Raw genomic sequence first — 17,805 nt, forward strand, 5'->3', positions numbered from 1 at the left:
CATGTTCCCAGTCAGGGCACATGCCTGGGTTGCAGGCCAGGTCCCCAGTCAGGGGTGTGTGCAAGAGGCAGCCAATCTGTGTTTCTCTCACACATCGATGTTTCTCTCCCTCTCTCTCTCCCTCCTTTTCCCTTTCTCTAAAAATAAATAAATGAAATCTTTTCTAAAAACTCCGGTTTTATTTGTGATTAGATACATAGTATCTGACTACTCAAACAGGAGTCATACGAGACCTGTAGTTAGCTGACTCTGAGCAGCCCAGTAAGTGGTGCTCCATGTGCCCCCTCTATTCCTTTCCTACTCCAACACACCTTTCGAAGCCCCCTTCTCTATCTCACTGTCCCCTCTGGCTTTCCCCAGGCCGCTTCCTCCTCTGCTCTGAGCTGCTCTCTGCTGTAAGCCTGTCAGTGGAGTCCGTGCTCACTACAGGTGTTTGGGTCGGGACTCCGGGACACGGAGTTGGTTATCTCTGACGGAGAAAGCAGGGAGCATCGGTTAACGGCAACTTTAGGCTGGGGCATCCCCAAAGTCTGAATCTGACTACCTTCACAGAGAAGGAAGAATAAAGATAATGATTCAAGGCAGGTTAATCACACTTAGCTATTTTCTCTGTATAGAATAAAAGGTGCTATACAGAGAATAGAGTAAGAGAATTCTATACAGAGAATTCTCTGTTTAAATTTCTGTAAAGTTTTAACTTCTTATCATCTGGCAGTGCCTTCCCTCATTTGAACCATTCAATGCTTATAATTATTGCCAACTGATTATTAAATAGGATAAAATATAATTAAAAATGCAGGTATTAAGGCCAAAACATCATAAATTTAAAAGAGCAATTTTATTTATCCAAATAAAACTCTGAAATATTTATATAGTACTTTCTTTCCATCAGTGTAAATAACTGAGAGTTGACTGTCCTGATTTTATGCAACTGGTCATTTTTAGTTAGTATGATATAAGCAACAATCAAATACAAATTAGTTGCTTAAATTCAGGATACATACCTGGGGATCAACTGGAATAAGGGAAAGAAAATCCAAACCTAAAACAAAAATGCTTTGTTAATAGTTGCCTCATACTTTGGAGACAAGAATTATTTCCCAAAGTCATTTATATTTATAAGTCATAAAACACTTGGGGCAAGTGCTTACCACTCTGCAGCAGGAAGGTTCTATATCAGAAGCAGGGATCTTCAATATGTAAAACTCCCCAAATGAACATGCCATATTATGCTGTGTATAATGCACCCTTTTTTGCCCAAATTTTTGAGGGAAAAGTAAGGATGTGCATTATACATGGGTCGTACCTGAAATACATTGTATCTGTTCTCGTATTTTGTAATAATTTGTTACATAAAATTTCTTGTACCATAATATGTTCAAAAATAAATGCTAAAATTTGTTTAAAATACAAAACACAAGTATCTAAATATAAATGAATAAAATATTGAATTAAAAACTTGAAACAGAAAATTTTTGCTCAACATTTAGGCAAAAAACATGGGTCTGCATTATACATGGCAAAATATGGTATTTCCTGACAAAACATCTGGAAAATCACTTTCCAGAGACTTAGCGGGAGTCTCCAAAAATTTCTGGAGAAGTAGGACCAGTCATAGCAAACATTTCTTCGCTTCATCACTTAACAGAATGAGACGCAATAAAAATGATGAGGTAATCTGAATATGAACCATAAAAAACAAAAAAAAATACTTAGGCTCTTAAGATACTTTACACTTATTTTTTAGAAATACATCACAATGAGCCCTGGCTGGTGTAGCTCAGTGGATTAAGCGTGGGCCTGGGAACCAAACCACCACAGTTCAATTCCCAGTCAGGACACATGCCTGGGTTGCAGGCCAGTTCCCAGCAGGGGACCCACGAGAGGCAACCATACATTGATATTTCTCTCCCTCTCTCCTTCCCTTCCCCTCTAAAGATAAATAAATAAAATCTTTTAAAGGGGGTGGGGCTGTCCATATTAAAGAAAAAAAGAAAAAGAAAGAAATAGAAATATACCAGTGAGCTTCCTCTGAAACAATGCTCCTTACACAGATACCTGTCCCACGGAACCCGCTGCCCCCACACCCCACAGGAGCAGCACACAGCTCTGTGCTCTGCACGAGGTGAGCACTTGATCACTTCTGCTCACTAATAAGCTAAATCTCACCCAGGCTTACTGGGTTAAAAGCCAATGCTATTTTCTAAACTAAAAAGGTAAGAGTCTCTAATTAAGCTTTAGAAACAGGAATGTGGAAAAGGCTGCCCAGTAAAATACCATTTTGAAGCATTATAGTTGTAACAATAATAAAAAACTTCATGTCTGAAAAACCTAGAAATAAACTTTCAAGAAAGTTCCCCTCGATGCCCGTTTGACTAAATTTCAAAATATAAAACAAAACAAAACAAACATACTAAGTATAAGTCACTAAGACAGGTCGGTTTCTATTCAATTCTATAAATTTTTATTTGTTGGCACTCAATGTCATCTTAAATAATCATACAGAGTAAAAGTCTGCTATTGGACTATCACTCAAAATAGAGAGTATTAGTGGGAATGGCATTTAAAACACTGAATAACCAAAATGAATAGTTGATAACTCAAAACTTTAATTATGGTTAGTTCCTTACAGTCCCTAAGTAAGGTGTGACTAAAAACATCCAGTGATAGGAAGCTGGACAGGCAGCACCAATCATTGAAGAAAACAAATCGTTTCATTTCTAAGACATGTAAAAAATGTTGATGTGACTTTTTACTCTGTATGCCTGTCACTATACAGTACAACAGGGTTTGAGCCAACAAAGGACAAAGGGGATCGGACAAAGGGGATCGGACAAAGGGGATCGGACAAAGGGGATCACAATGGACTGTTCGAACAACCTCCCCATTAAACTGGCCATCGGTAGGTGACCTTACCTCCATAAGCAGAGTTTCTTTTCACATTAATGATCTTGTTCAGTAAATCCTTTCTCTGCTTCTGCTGAACACTAATTCAAAATTTGTCTAACACTTATAATATCTTCCCAAAGTTTTATGTACTCAACATTTCCATTATTGATTAAGTCACAAAGATATTTTATTGGCATATCATTTAACTAATTGGCTTAATTTTATCAATTTTATTTTGCTTCTAATCTTGTAACATTTTTGTTTTTATAGCTTCTGCTTTTATAGCTCATTTAATTTTATATGTTCAGTTACTTTGAATGTTTGTTGAACCACTCAGTTCACTTGAATAACAAACTTTTTTTAATAAAGCTAAGAAAGTATTGCTCTGTTCAAGTATCTGTACTGAGGTCAAGTCATCCAAAAATACTTATTTTCTAAATGTTTAACTATTCCCACTTCAAAACTTCAATTTATATCAAAATTTATATCAAAACACAGGCTTGATGTAATTTTTCAAACTGTTTTTGCAGCTCTAGCACTGAAGGCTGCCCATTGAGATGCCTTCATTTTTTTCAATTCCCAGCTCTTCAGACCTACCCTAATTATTTCATGTGTGCCTTTATGTGTGTGTGTATTAATACATGTGTGAATTATACACACATTACGTACACACACACAGCCTTTTCATTTAAGAGATTCACTTGATCTGTACCCTTTGACACCTCATCAGGGATCACTGAACATGGTGACTTACACAACGCACAGTAAAACCCCTAGACAAGTTCTAAAATTCTGGTGGAAATTCTAGGCTATCTCCCAGCATTACTCAGATGCTGGCTATATAAAATTCAAAAATGTTCTAATGTAAATATTTCTCACTAAAACTATTTTTCCTCAAATATCATCACTAAAATTTGATATACTATGCCAGATGTTATTCCTTCTAATAACTTCATTATCAAAATCCCACATTTTACCCTCTAAGTAGACTATTAAAGCTCATATAGTTGAACTTTCATGAATAGTAATTACTGTTATTTCCTTGTCTTGGAAGTTTAGCAAAATGCAGTTTTTTCTATTTCAACCTAAGTTTCAAATTCAACAGTAGTTTATACTGATATCTATTTATGCCCTCGTAAGTATTTCATGGTTGAAAAGGCACACAATTATCTTTAACTAAAAAGCAGGTAGTGTTAACAGTCCTGATGGTACATTCTAAATGTCTGTTCTATTAACACTGATAAGATTGTAGCTTTTAGATTTTAAATGTCTTTAAGTGAAACTGACTCTGCATGTCTTATTAATAACAACACATGTTCCTTACTTGAGCCATGAACTTACAAAACATGATTGTTACGTAATTAAGTAGGTAAATGTTTAGCACTGTCAAGTTTTAATGATACAACCTTTGAGCACCATTCACCCCTGACAATGTGTCACTAGTAATAATAAGGCAGTCATATTTTTCTTGAAATAAGCAAGCTGTTTTCCACTCCACAAATACAAATTATGTTTTATTTTGAATTCACTGTTCCACAGTATCAGAAGGCGTTCCAAGCTGCGGTTCATTATTAATATCATTTCTTCTTTGTTCCCCTGCAGATTCAGAAGATTCATGTTTATGATGTTTAAAAAGTACGTTAAGAAATGTATTAAAACTCTGTCATCTCTCCATTCTTGGTGTTTTATTTAATATTTTATTATAAATTATTAAATTTATAATTATCAGCTTTGTATAATATGACTAATTACACAAAATTATGCATAAAAATAAAATTAAAGTAATTACTAATTACGAAAGAGCACATTAACAATAAACCCAAGATAAAACGAAGCTACTCAGATGCAGTAACTGCCACATGATTCACAGGTGACGATAAACTGGTAATTCTTACAAATCACAGCAGATTCTATCCTACTCAATTTATCAACTGGTAGAAAGCATTTCAACATTTTAATAACCAGTATCATTATACTGGTTTATACTGGCTAAACCTCAACCCTGACTATTAGTCTTAGTTCCTTAATACCAGGCTTGAAGTGTACTCTACAAAATACACAATTAACATTTTACCATGTTTTCTCTAATGTGCCCATTTTATAGTCTCAATTTATGTCTGAATTTTGAAAAACTGTAAGTTCTCTAAAGTTAAAAATTCACCCACAATCACATAATTTGAAAACTAACAGAGCAGATGGTTTGTAAACTGTGTCTATTATACCGTTAAATAGTTAGGGTCACTTCAGTAAATGAAACATTCATCATCTTTTTTCAGGATCAATTTTTAATTCAAAATCTTTAGAAAACAAATCCTTCTGAAACGTTTGTTAATAACATATACTAAGATGATGTGTAGACACTCTTCAACTTCACTTAAAATCAACCAAAATTAAAGCAAAATATGGCAGTTAGGGATTAAGAATCTCCAAGCTCTGTCTCTTACCAACCATAAAACCTCCACTGTTTATTACACCTTAGCATCAAGCTTTGTATACAACACTTTTTAACTGCTGATAGGTGGGTTTACAATAAATTTAAAAAATATATCAATTCCCAAAGTACATATAGACTAAACCTACTTAAGAAGCAAAATGCATTTAAAATTTTTTGATGGATACTATTTGGAGTCTATTCTTTTCCATTAAATTGTATTTGAATTGGGCTGGGTAACAACTATCAACTATTTCAAACAACACAAATTTTGCCCAATAGAATACATATTGTTCTCAAAATAAAGACCTCACTAAGAGGAATAAGAATAAATGATAGATCAAAATTAACTTCAGAAATCCAGAAACAAAAATCAGTCACCTAGGGAGGGAACTGCATCACACTCAATGTGCCCTTCGGAGAGCAGCGAAGTCACGAGTACGAAGAGGCACTGGTTCTAACTTGCTCACATCTGATGGGCAAAAAGTGCCAGCAAAAACAAAAACTACACAGAGAGGAAAGAGGAGTTTGGGCGGGGAGAGTTTAAATTTATAATATGGCCTGGGTTGCACCAGTCATGGTATTAAGGTAATTCAAGCAGCTTTGAATATTTTAAATGTTGAGTTACTACACATATAAAAGACATCCCCAAATATTAAGCAGTGCTTTAGGGAAACAGCTAGTAGATACTATCTTTACAGGGGGATAATCCACAGGGGAAAGCCACAGGCAATACTTGCTTCACAAAAGTTGTAGTGGGCTACTAAGAAGAGTATGAGAAAATATTCTCTCCTTAACCTGTGAAGCTTGCATAACAAACCAAGAAAAAGTCTCTGCATATAAATTCTCTATGAGTGGAAATAAATTCTATGGATTTCCTACTATCCTACTATATTTTTACCATCAGGAATCTATAGACTGCTCTTTAGTTAAAATGACAGGAATTGACTATGATATATTAAAACAGATACCACCTTTATATGAAGCTTTCAAATTTCCTTAGCATTTCTATCTAAAATTTTTAAACTCTATTTGCTCCAGAGATTAAGATTGAAAATGATAAAACCTGATAGAAAAAACCACTCTTCACATACCTGGCAAATCCGAAGACATGCTCGATATCGGCGTGTGGTGGAACGGCACTGAGTAGTCTGTCAACGAAGGCGGCACGGCAGCGGGGCCCACCGAGGTCACACTGGGCACCCTCACAGAGGACGGCTGGTACATGAGAACCCTGTTGCAAATGGCACGGGCAGTTACAGACAATCTGGCTGTCACTTCGTAAGAGAGAAGGGCTGCCCTACTGCGCTTTCCCAGCGGTACGTTTACTAAGTCTCAGCACAACTATATGGCAGCTACTCACTACACAGCACTCCACGCTCCTCTTTTGTTAATGGCCTTCATTTTAAAGTGAACTTATGTGGGCTCTGGGTGGCAGCTGTGACGTGAGAGCAAGTCAGCAATAAAATACAATGTGCGGTGCTGGAGTACAGATAAAACATCCATCCGCAAATAGAAATATACTTTGAATATGTTCTTATTAACGTGTATAACATATGTGGATATTAGTTGTTTTACTTATAAAAAATTTTAGAAATAAAATAGAGGACTCCTAAAATTTGATTTAAAGCAGGGCAACTTCATGAGTGAAGCTACAGACTATACAGTTCAACCAGAATTTCATCCATCTAACTTCACTTGTTCTAGTTATTAGCACTCTTACCTGGGAATCACCTAAGCAAAGAAAGCCATTTGTGAAGCCTGCCAACTTGATGAAAATAGGCAGTAAACAGAAATTAAAATGACAACTCAGGATTTAAGATATAATACCCAGAAGAAAAATGCTGGCTACCACAATACTATCTACTCTTCTAAGACTTTAACTTTATAATTTTAAGAAGCAGTATAGACATCTTTTTTAAAGTACAGAAATAAAAAGAGACAATTTTGCCTTCTTCCTATTTAACCTTCATTTTGTCTTTGCTCAGGGTAAACAATTAGCTGCTGAGTTTCGTAATGCCACCCAAGGATGACAAGAAGAAAGGTGCCACTAGCCAAGAAAGACGAAGAACCCCATGAACAATGTGGGGGCAAGGCTAAAAAGAACTGGTCCAAAGGCAAATTTTGGGACAAGCACAATAACCTAGTCTTGTTTGATGAAGCCATATATGACGCACACTGCAAACTTATCACACCAGCTGTTATCTCTGAGACATGAAGATCCAGTCCCTTGGCCAGGGCAGCCCTTTGGGAGCTCTTCAGTACAGGACCTAGTAAACCAGTTTCAAAGCACAAAGTTCAAGTGATTTACACCCCAAGTACCAGAGCTGGGGATGCCCCAGCTGCTAGTAAAGATTCATAAATCAATCCCACCAACTGTACATTTTGAAAAATAAAACTATTAAATAAGGGGGCGGGTGTGGGGACATGGGGACATGGGGACATTGGGCTGGCATCCCACAGTGCTGCCAGAAACTGCAAGCTTTGTGAGAGGCTCAGAGCTGGGATGGACCACAACAAAGATGAAGAACGTAAAACCAACAGAAACTTCAAGTAGGCCCACGATCACAAGCTAGACTGAGACAACAAGGACCTCCTCCAGCTGTCCTTTCTCTTGGTTGAAACACTTCCTATTATTGCTCAGATTATTACGTACTAGGTGATTACATAAGTGACGACACAGTTGCATGGCACTCATCACACTCTACAAACAACCAATAACTTTTTTGGAACCTCAAACCACTTAAATAATCACTATTTAATCTACTTAGACACTGCAATCCTTCTAAAACTAATTTGCACTCTGACAGGAGGATAATGTCTGGCTATTATTCTGCAGTGTATCAAAAATAGGGATGTCACCAGAAAATGTGCAAAGTGAAATATTCCTGAGAGTACATATATGATTGCGGTGGCAACTAAGTCAGTTTCAAAAAAAAAAACCAAACGAATAAACAGCATAGGTCAAAGTTCACGAATCTTAAAAACAGATGCATTTAGGAGACACAGGAGGTATAATATGCTTGAGACAATAAGCTTAGTATTTCAAAAGCATTTTCCAGAGGGAGGTGAAGTCGGAAGGAAGTCATCTTCCAAAGAGCATCTCCTTAGCTTAGAATAATCAGAAGGTTTCTCGCCTCCAGTGATAGCTGCAGACCTAACACCATAAGCAGGAGGTGAAAAGGTTGGAAAGAACAGGCTATGGAGGGGGAAAGAGAGAACTTGAGATGAGACCAAATTAATTATATTGTATTAAAGTACATATTTTCTGGAGGCTTAAAAAAAGTCATCCTCTATAGGAATGAAAGTAAAAGAACTGAAAATTGCCAAAAGTGGTTTCAAATTACACATGGTCCTCTTACTTTTCCACACAGGAGGGCCTATCAGAAATTGGGGGACGGGGCATGGAGAGAAGAGATTGGTGCTGAAGAGAGAAGTTTAAAAAGTGGCTTTGATTATTCTGGCTACCTCACAGTATTAATATTTTAATTGTATTTTTTAAATATTTAAAAAGCAAGTTTTTGAAGACATACATAGAGATATGGGGCAGGGCAAAAGCAGGTTTATAATTGTTCGTATGGAAAATAAAATAATTAGTAATAATATAAGAATAAGCTGTTTCACTTACTCACAACTATGAACCTGCTTTTGCCCCACCGTGTATATATTCAAACACACAATACACACACACACATACAAGATTTCATTTATTTAAAAAAGCTCCTACTTGCCCTGGCTGGTGTGGCTCAGTGGATTGTGGCCCGCCTGTGAACCAAAGGATCGCTGGTTCCATTCCCAGTCCAGGCACAGGCCTAGGTTGCAGGCCAGGTCCCCAGTAGGGGACGTGTGAGAGGCACGTGTTAGTACACACATTGATGTTTCTCTCCTTTCTTTCTCCCTCCCCACTCTCTAAAAATAAATAAATAAATTCTTTTAGAAAAAGAAAAGTTCCTACATAAAAGTACATTTTAATCTATTACTTTATCTCTGACACAAAAAAACTAAGAAAATGCTCAGGTTTATAAGAAAAAAATCTTGCCTGCCTTCCTCCTGCTGCCCCTTTTCTTCTCTTCACAGATCACACTGCAGACTTCCTTTTGTCTTGATCCCAAACTGACTGTTCAACTCGGATCACATTTACCGGGAGCAGCGACAAACTCCCTTTCCTCCCCCAACCCTCCACTTGTATCACAGAGGCATCAGAGCAACACATTGTCACCACGGCCACATACAATTAGTGCGTATGTTCTCTTCTCGTAACATAAAACTTTACTTTAAATGATTCACTAACATTCCTTGTTTCTGCAATATAAAATGTCGACCGCTAAAACCATGTGAAAAATGTCAAAATCCAGCAAGGGTAAAAATTATTAAATCGACACCTAAAACATCAGCAAATATCTGAAAAACTAAACTTTACTATAAATTAATTCCTATTACCTAAACTGCGCAACCATTAACACAAATTCAACTTTATATAGACTGGGTAAAACTAGTCATTTGTTAGTATTATCAAATTGTGTACTAACATTTTTGTTTTAGTCAAATCCTTATAAGGACCACTTTCAAAAAGATGAATGATTCACCCCCTCTCCTCCCCTCGGTTTACAGAATAACTAACAGAGAACCCAGAGAAGTTTCAACAGCTATACCTGGTGAAACTCGGAGTACAGAAGTGTGATGCAATAAAATAATAAAAATTTGTAAAAAGCTTTTACCATCAGTCACTGCCTCCTCATAGAACTGGCAAATACACAGGCATATGTGTGTGTATATATGTCATCATTCTGTACACATTTATTTTAAATTTTATGGCTTTATGCACATATCACAGCACAAAGGTAAAACTGCTGGAATGCTGCCAGACAGCCAATATTAGTATTCGAGACTGTACTGGATCACTGAATTAATCACATTTGGTCCAGGCTTAAATACCTAAAAATTGGTGAATTCAAAAACTTATGGAACTGTTATCCACAAGCCTGAAATGCACCATGTGCTCCCTCCCACTTAATGACCATAAAAAATTTAAGAGCCCTGACTAGACAGCTCAGTTGGTTGGAGCATCATCCTGTACCAGGGGTATCCAACCACGCAGGTAGCACGTGGCCCAGGAATGGCCATGAATGCAGCCCAACATAAAACTCTCAATTTAGTCCTGGCTGGTGTAGCTCAGTGGATTGAGCACCAGCCTGCAAGTCAAATGGTTGCCAGTTCAGGCACATGAGTGGGTTGCAGGCCAGGTACCTAGCTGGGGGCACATGAGGGGCAACCACACATTGATGTTTCTCTCCCTGTCTTTCCCCTTCCCTTACTCTCTTTAAAAAATAAATAAATATAATATTTGAAACAAAAAACCCCTCCCTGTTAATTTACTTAAAATAGTTTTTTTGCTCCTCAATTTTCTTTAGTGTTTGTATATTTAATGTGTAGCCCAAGACAACTCTTCTTCCAGTGTGGCCTAGAAACACTAAAAGTTTGGACACACCTGCACCAAAAGGTTGTGGGTTCGTTTCCCAGTTAGGCACACACCAAAGTTACAGGTTTGATCCTTGGTCAGGGCATGTAGGGGGGCAATGGATTGATGTTTCTCTCTCTCTCTCAAATCAATAAACATATTCTCCAGTGAGGATTAAAAAAGTTAAATATATATGTATGTTCAATTTTACAAACAATTCCTAATGATACTTAATCCAGAGAAATACATATTTATCTCTATTCTTTGTTTTCTATCTTCGGAATGCCTCCGTATTAATGACAAAGCAACATTCCATTTCCAGGGAATGAGGCAGGGGCATAATTCTTAAAATTACCTCCATAGAAAAATATCAGAGATTTTCTTAAATCTCTTAAATTAAGGTGCCAGTTTCCTCCGAGGTATTACACGACTGCATTTAAGAACTATAGTAGGTAAGCAAGAAGAGGTGAGAGAAAGATTACCATCAAAATGTTAACAGTGGGCCCTGCCTGGTGTAGCTCAGTGGATTGAGTGCGGGCCTGCAAACCAGAGAAACATGGTTCGATTCCCAGTCAGGGCACATGCCTGAGTTGCAGGCCAGTTCCCAGCAGGGACCCAGAAGAGGCAACCATACGTTGATATTCTCTCCCTCTCTGCTTCCCTTCCCCTCTAAAGATAAATAAATAAAATCTTTAAAAAAAAAAAGAAAATGTTAACAGTGGTTATCTCCGGCAGATTTTTTTTTTTACTTTTGGTGCTCTGTAAAATTGTAATTTTTACTAAAACAATACCTCTTAAAAATAATTGTTCACAAAACTTCTACACTGTAACTTAAAGTAAGTTTTCCTGGGTTTTCATCCTCTATTCTTTCTGGTTTGCCTACTATCACTGACCAGGAAGTTCAGCAGAGGAAAACCATAAAACGTCTAGATGCTGAGCCAAAAGACAGGGCGTGACAAGGACGATCAGGCACAAAAAGCAGTAAGAGGTTCAAGGGATTCGAGGTGAGTCCCCCCTGGGACACTGGGACAGGTGGCACCCATGCCACGTTTACACGGAACAGTAGTTTCAGCACAAAACACTGACAATCTCAGCGTTCAGAAAACTGCAGCTTTCCCACATACCTTTCCTCCACTGGACTTTGATCAAATATCATGATAAAGAATAAAATTGGTGCAGTCAATGTCTCCCTTTTAAGAACTACCAGATGGCTCTCACAGTCTCTTCTCCTGGTTTGACCAGTCTGGTCCTTAAACCCGTTATCTGCCATGCTGTGGCCCTGCTTCCGCCACCCTGGTCCCCAACTCTGACCACTAGAAAATCTGTTAATACCCTCCCTGATGACTGGCACTGACCCAAATGGTCTAACTGAAAGTCCCCTAACCCAAAACTCAACCAAACTGGCATGTATGGGTAGCCTGGACACTACACTTCTTTCATTAATGCAGCCTGAGGACCAATCACCTTAAGTGGTGAAGCCACTCAAACAACTAAGTAAATTCCAGCATTTCAAATGTTTCTATGAAGAACAGCTGCAACTTATTGAATGCCTCCACACAGTCTGCTGAAATGACTATACAGTCACCAGAGGAAAGTGGGGGTGGGGGTGGGGGGAAAAAAAGAGTACGGAGAGGGTAAATGGTGATGGAAGGAAACTTGACTTGGGGTGGTAAACAGGCAATACAATATGGAGGTGCTGTATTACAGAACCATACCCCTGAAACCTATATAACATTATTAACCAATGTCATCCAAATAAACTTAATTTTAAAAAGTAATAAATAAAAATATAAATATAGCCATGCTTATGACAAAGTCAATTTTATCAATGTACTTCCTAATAATAAGCATTCCTGGATAAACCTTACTTGGTGGTAATGGATGTCACTTTATAAAATATAATTAAATGATTTCCAAAGATTGAGTTCAAAATTTCCACTGATCTCCCTAATGTGAGCTTTTTTCATAAGTTTTTCTGTCTGGCTGCTAATGTGTAAATCTAGTTTGGGTACTATGAGTTATACTGACTTAATGGAATGAGACAAACGTTTGCAATTTTTGTGTGTTGCTGGTTTAGTCACAAATTTCCACCTTATATTTACAAGGTTAGCTTTTGTTTTCTTTTTAACCTACAGACTTACATCTATCTACTTCTATGGTAACTGGCCATAGGAGTGAACTATCCTTATTCCTCTGAAGCCATTTCAAATAGTCACTCAATGTATATTCCATTCCTCCAGTTTCATGTCCTCATCAAATACTGGTAAAAATGTGCTGAAGGACCGACAGACAGAAGACCCGTAGATGGCATGCCACCAGAGACAACCTCCAAAACCACATCAATTCTGACAGTGAGTCAGCGTTACCGTGTACAACCCTTCAACGGGGCGTGAGTCAATCTAACATAATACCGTGAAACCCGTGTTTGTTCAGCATATTCTAAAGGATAGCATTGGAAAGTCAACTATGAAAATACTACATCTAAGTATTCATGATTCTACTCCAGTAAACATTTCAGATTTTTTTATTTAACATTTAAATTATGGGAGTGCCTGAAAGGAGCAATAAATGATCAGCATTCTAGAAAAACCTCACTTGAAATCTTCTTACTTTCTGTTCCACTAAAAACAAACAAAAACCACTGCATTCTGATTAAATGGGTAAAAGATATATATACCCTTACTTCAATGTGTAAGTCATATCTACAAACAGAAGCCTTTTAAAAGCAAAAGGCAGCACAAAAGGTTTAACTCTCCGGGTTACAAAAGTAAATATAAGACAAAAATGCTGCAAAAGAACACTGAGAATATAATTCCAGGTCTGTTAAAAAGTCAAGAACAGGCAAACTTATAGAGATGAAAAGACAACAGTGGTTGCCCAGATGTGGGGTGTAAACAGAGACTAACTGCAAATGCACGTGAGAGAAGCTGACTGGGTGTTGTGCACAGTCTACAGTTTAACTGTGATGATGACAGCACAACTCTATGAAGCTACTAACTGCGCAAATGAACACTTAAGACGAAGGATTTTGTTATGTAACAAAGGATACCCAAAGTCATTAGAAAAAAATAAGTGCACTGGGAGACCAAAAAGACTATACTGAAAGGATGTGTCATGGGATGTCAAGAGAATTCTCTGCTACTTTCTTGCACGTTTCAAAATCTTTAAGAAACACCTACTGCTAAATACTCAAACCTGTCACCTACAGGTCAGGAATGGCTTCTGCCAGATGAGTCATAAAGAATACATACTAGAAGGCATTTAACTTGCCCAGATTTTGCCCTGGAGAGAGTAAGAAGTGAAAGCAATCTTTACTGAGAAACTGACATGTGACTGCCACTGGGGCTGAGCTCTTTTCATTATGTTATTGAAACCTGGAAATAATCTCATGAGGTAGGCATTTTTTAACCCCATTTCACTAAACAAAAAAAGGAAGCTCAAGCAACTTGAGTATTTCATCTAACATCACAGAAAGATTAAGCAATGGTACAGAAATTGGAATCCTCACCTATAGAATTCCTAATTCCACACTCCATTTCACTAGACTTCTTCCTGCTGGTCTATGACGCCAAATTTGCTACTTATGTGAAATACTTACACATGAGAATATTTCAACTCTCGCTTTGCAGAGATGGTAATATTTTATCAAAATATGAAAACCTTTCAAATGAACTGAAGGCAAATTAAAATAGCCTTCTATGATTATGCAGCTCTCAAAGAGACATTTACAAATCTATCCCAATAACAGTTTTAAGTGTAATAAACAACAATGAACTATTAATCAACAAACCCTTTGGTTGGGCTGCTTTGTGTTTCTGACATAAAGATGCACTTCCTTTTGGCAGGAGGGTCTTCCTCTTCATCGGAAGAGCTTTCTACTGTTAGGTCAATAACATCCACTTTCTTCTTGCTTGCCTCATTGGCTACAGTCACTGAACAAGGTTTACTGAGGACACTTGGACCTGCGTGTATAGGGAACAGAGGAAAAAAAGGAAAAAACTCAAAGGTGTGACAGAGACTTTGGCTGTAAGAGTCTTACCTGTGTAGCATGTCTGGGAGAATATACAGCTAATAAAGCCACATACTCTGTCCTACGGAAAGAGACCAACTTCCTAACTCCAGACATTTCTCTGTAAAATGACTACTCACCTGAGGAGACAGGATGAGCTCTGTGCCTTGACGGAGAGCCAAAAGCCTCCTTCACACATGCTCTTAGTTATCTCCCTGGTCCGACCAATGGATGTGTGCATGTACTGCTGCTCAGTGTGTCTCTGTAAGCAAGCAGTCACTTTATAGACAGATGTCTAGAATTAGAGGGCTGATCTCCGGCCATGAAGAATACGTTGTTTCACTGACTGTGTATTCAGGCATGTGGTGGGCAGTGTTCAGTCAGAATCAGAAACTTACATTCTAGCAAAGCAATGGTGCTCACGTCAGTCAAAGAATGTATAGACTCTTCACCATGAGCCACAACTTGATAAAAATTTTCACCTTGAAAACCCACCCCGAAACTTCTCATCTGTTATTCAGATATTTAAAACTTTTCTTATCAATTATCTACTAATCACTTAGGTCTCCTTTCTGCCCACTAGGACAGTCTCAAACTCTGTTAACTCATTTCATAGAATGTATATTATGCCCTGCCATCTATTTAGTAGCAAATAAATGCTAGTTGATAATAGAAAAGCAGCAGCAACTAATCAACTGAAACACTATTTTTCCTCAAAGATGAGGGAAACCTTGATCATTCCATCCACAGGTTCCATAATAATCACAGGAAAATGATAAATATTGACATTAATCCTTTACCTTTCCTCTCTTCTTACTCTGAACAATGGTTATGCATTATACTATTACAACATCAAATACAGCAGTATTTGATCAAATACAGTCAGCACAGAACTCAAATACAGTGAGTAGACTATGTCAGATAAAAAGAAAATTTTAAGTTAGCATATAGGTTTCAAACACTCCAACTGCCCATATTTTCCCTACTCACTGTGGACAGGTGCAGGAGTTGAAAGCTGAATGAATACACATCCTAAGTAACCAAGGCAATAGTAAAATGCCTTCCCACTTTTCTTAGTGACTCACCTATGACCACCTCCCTCTATCCTCCATTAAGGGAGGAAGTAGCCTCCCTAACCACACCTCCACCTGCGGTTCACACAACAGATACTCTAAAAACAATTCTGAAAAACTGTTCATACACGTCATTTCTAACTTTATTTTGTTACAAACACCATATATTAAAACAATTTTAGATGATTATTTCACTTACACTTACATGAAAAATATTTATAAATAGGCTGATTATGACCTCTGGCCTAGATGGAGGCATAGGTAGACATACTGTGCCTCCCTGCACAAGCAAAATAAGGACAATTTATGTATTTTTAAAATATATTTTATTGATTATACCATTACAGTTGTCCTATTCCCCTTCATTCCCCTCCACCCTGCACATCCCCTCCCCCAACATTCCCCCCCTTCTTTCATGTCCACGTCTCAAGTTCTTTAGATTCTCTATTTCCCATATTATTCTTGCCCTCCCACCATCTATTTTTTACCTACCATCTATGCTACTTATTCTCTGTACCTTCTCCCCCCTTCTCCTCCTCCCACTCCCCTGTTGCTAACCCTCCATGTGTTCTTCATTTCTATGGTTCCACTCCTGATCTAGCTGTCCTCTTGGTTTGCTTTTGTTTTAGGTGTGGTTGTTAATAACTGTGAGTTTGCTGTCCTTTCACTGTTCATATTTTTCATCTTCTTTTTCTTATATAAGTCCCTTTAGCATTTCATATAATAAGGGCTTGGTGATGATGAACTCCTTGAACTTGACCTTATCTGAGAAGCACTTTATCTGTCCTTCCATTCTAAATGAAAGTTTTGCTGGATAAAGCAATCTTGGCTGTAGGTCTTTGGATTTCATGACTTGGAATACTTCTTTCCAGCCCCTTCTTGCCTGTAAGGTCTCTTTTGAGAAATCCGCTGACAGTCTGATGGGTACTCCTTTGTAGGTGACTGTCCCCTTATCCCTTGCTGCTTCTAGGATTCTCTCCTTCATTTTAGTCTTGGCTAATGTAATTATGATGTGCCTTGGTGTGTTCCTTCTTGGGTCCAACTTCTTTGGGACTCTCTGAGCTTCCTGGATTTCCTGGAAGTCTATTTCCTTTGCCAGACTGGGGAAGTTCTCCTTTATTATTTGTTCAAATAAGTTTTCCACTCGTGGCTGTTTCTTTCCCCCTTCTGGTACCCCTATAATCCGGATGTTGGAACGTTTAAAGATGTCCTGGAGGTTCCTAAGCCTCTCCTCATTTTTTTGAATTCTCATTTCTTCATTCCTTTCTGGTGGGATGTTTTGTTCTTCCTTCTGGTCCATTCCATTGATTTGAGTCCCAGTTTCCTTTCCATCACTATTGGTTTCCTGTGCATCTCCCTTCATTTCAATTAGTTTAGCCTTCATATGTTCCTCTAATTTGTGACTAAAATCAACCAGTTCTGTGAGCATCCTGATCATCAGTATTTTGAACTGTGCATCTGATAGGTTGGCTATTTCTTGGTTGCTTGGAGTTATTGGCTCTGGGGCTTTGAGTTCTTCTTGAGCCATAATATTTTGGTCTGTTCACACCTGTTACATATGAGGAGCGGAGCCCTAGGTTTCACCAGAGCGAGACAACTCAGTGGCTGGGTTGTGACGCTGTATGTTGGGGTGGGGTCAAAGAGGGGCAATGGCAGTCCCCTCTGCTGGGGCCTGCACGGTTCGTCCCACTGCTCACTCTGTCTCACTGCTTGCTCCTTTGCCTGGCTTATCTGCATGTGAATGTGTGACCGCAGTCAGCCTGATGCCCCATGCCCTCACTGGGTCCGCCCATCACAACCCCATGCCAGGGATCTGCCAACTGTTACCCGTGCACCAGGGTCCCTGGGTCGGTCTAGCCGAGTTTTCCTGCGCGACCCCGCTCCGCCAGTTGCTGGCTCCACCCTCCTACCAGTCCGGCTGAATGGTTCGTTGTTGTCGGACTTC

The 17,805-nt window shown here is 38.3% G+C and overlaps 1 protein-coding gene and 1 pseudogene across 5 annotated transcripts in view; one reads left to right on the forward strand and one right to left on the reverse strand.

Annotated features, from left to right (window-relative positions):
• The window catches only part of PIAS2 (protein inhibitor of activated STAT 2), a 70,068-nt gene that overhangs the window by 5,612 nt on the left and 46,651 nt on the right, over positions 1-17,805 (reverse strand). For 4 of the 5 annotated variants that reach the window (XM_037033827.1, XM_037033849.1, XM_037033835.1 and 1 more), the window contains exons 11-13: positions 14,569-14,740; positions 6,415-6,554; positions 1,005-1,042 (exon numbers count right to left, since the gene is read on the reverse strand). In XM_037033827.1, the coding sequence (XP_036889722.1) occupies positions 1,005-1,042; positions 6,415-6,554; positions 14,569-14,740 (350 nt within the window). Of the gene's footprint in view, positions 1-1,004; positions 1,043-4,387; positions 4,486-6,414; positions 6,555-14,568; positions 14,741-17,805 lie in introns of those variants that run through there. The other variant, XM_037033855.1, reaches the window with a different exon arrangement.
• LOC118978400 (40S ribosomal protein S25-like) lies at positions 7,337-7,682 on the forward strand (annotated as a pseudogene).

Source organism: Sturnira hondurensis, unplaced genomic scaffold (genome assembly GCF_014824575.4).
Source record: "Sturnira hondurensis isolate 20B ecotype Veracruz unplaced genomic scaffold, ASM1482457v3 Scaffold0001872, whole genome shotgun sequence".
NCBI classification, from domain to species: Eukaryota; Metazoa; Chordata; class Mammalia; order Chiroptera; family Phyllostomidae; genus Sturnira; species Sturnira hondurensis.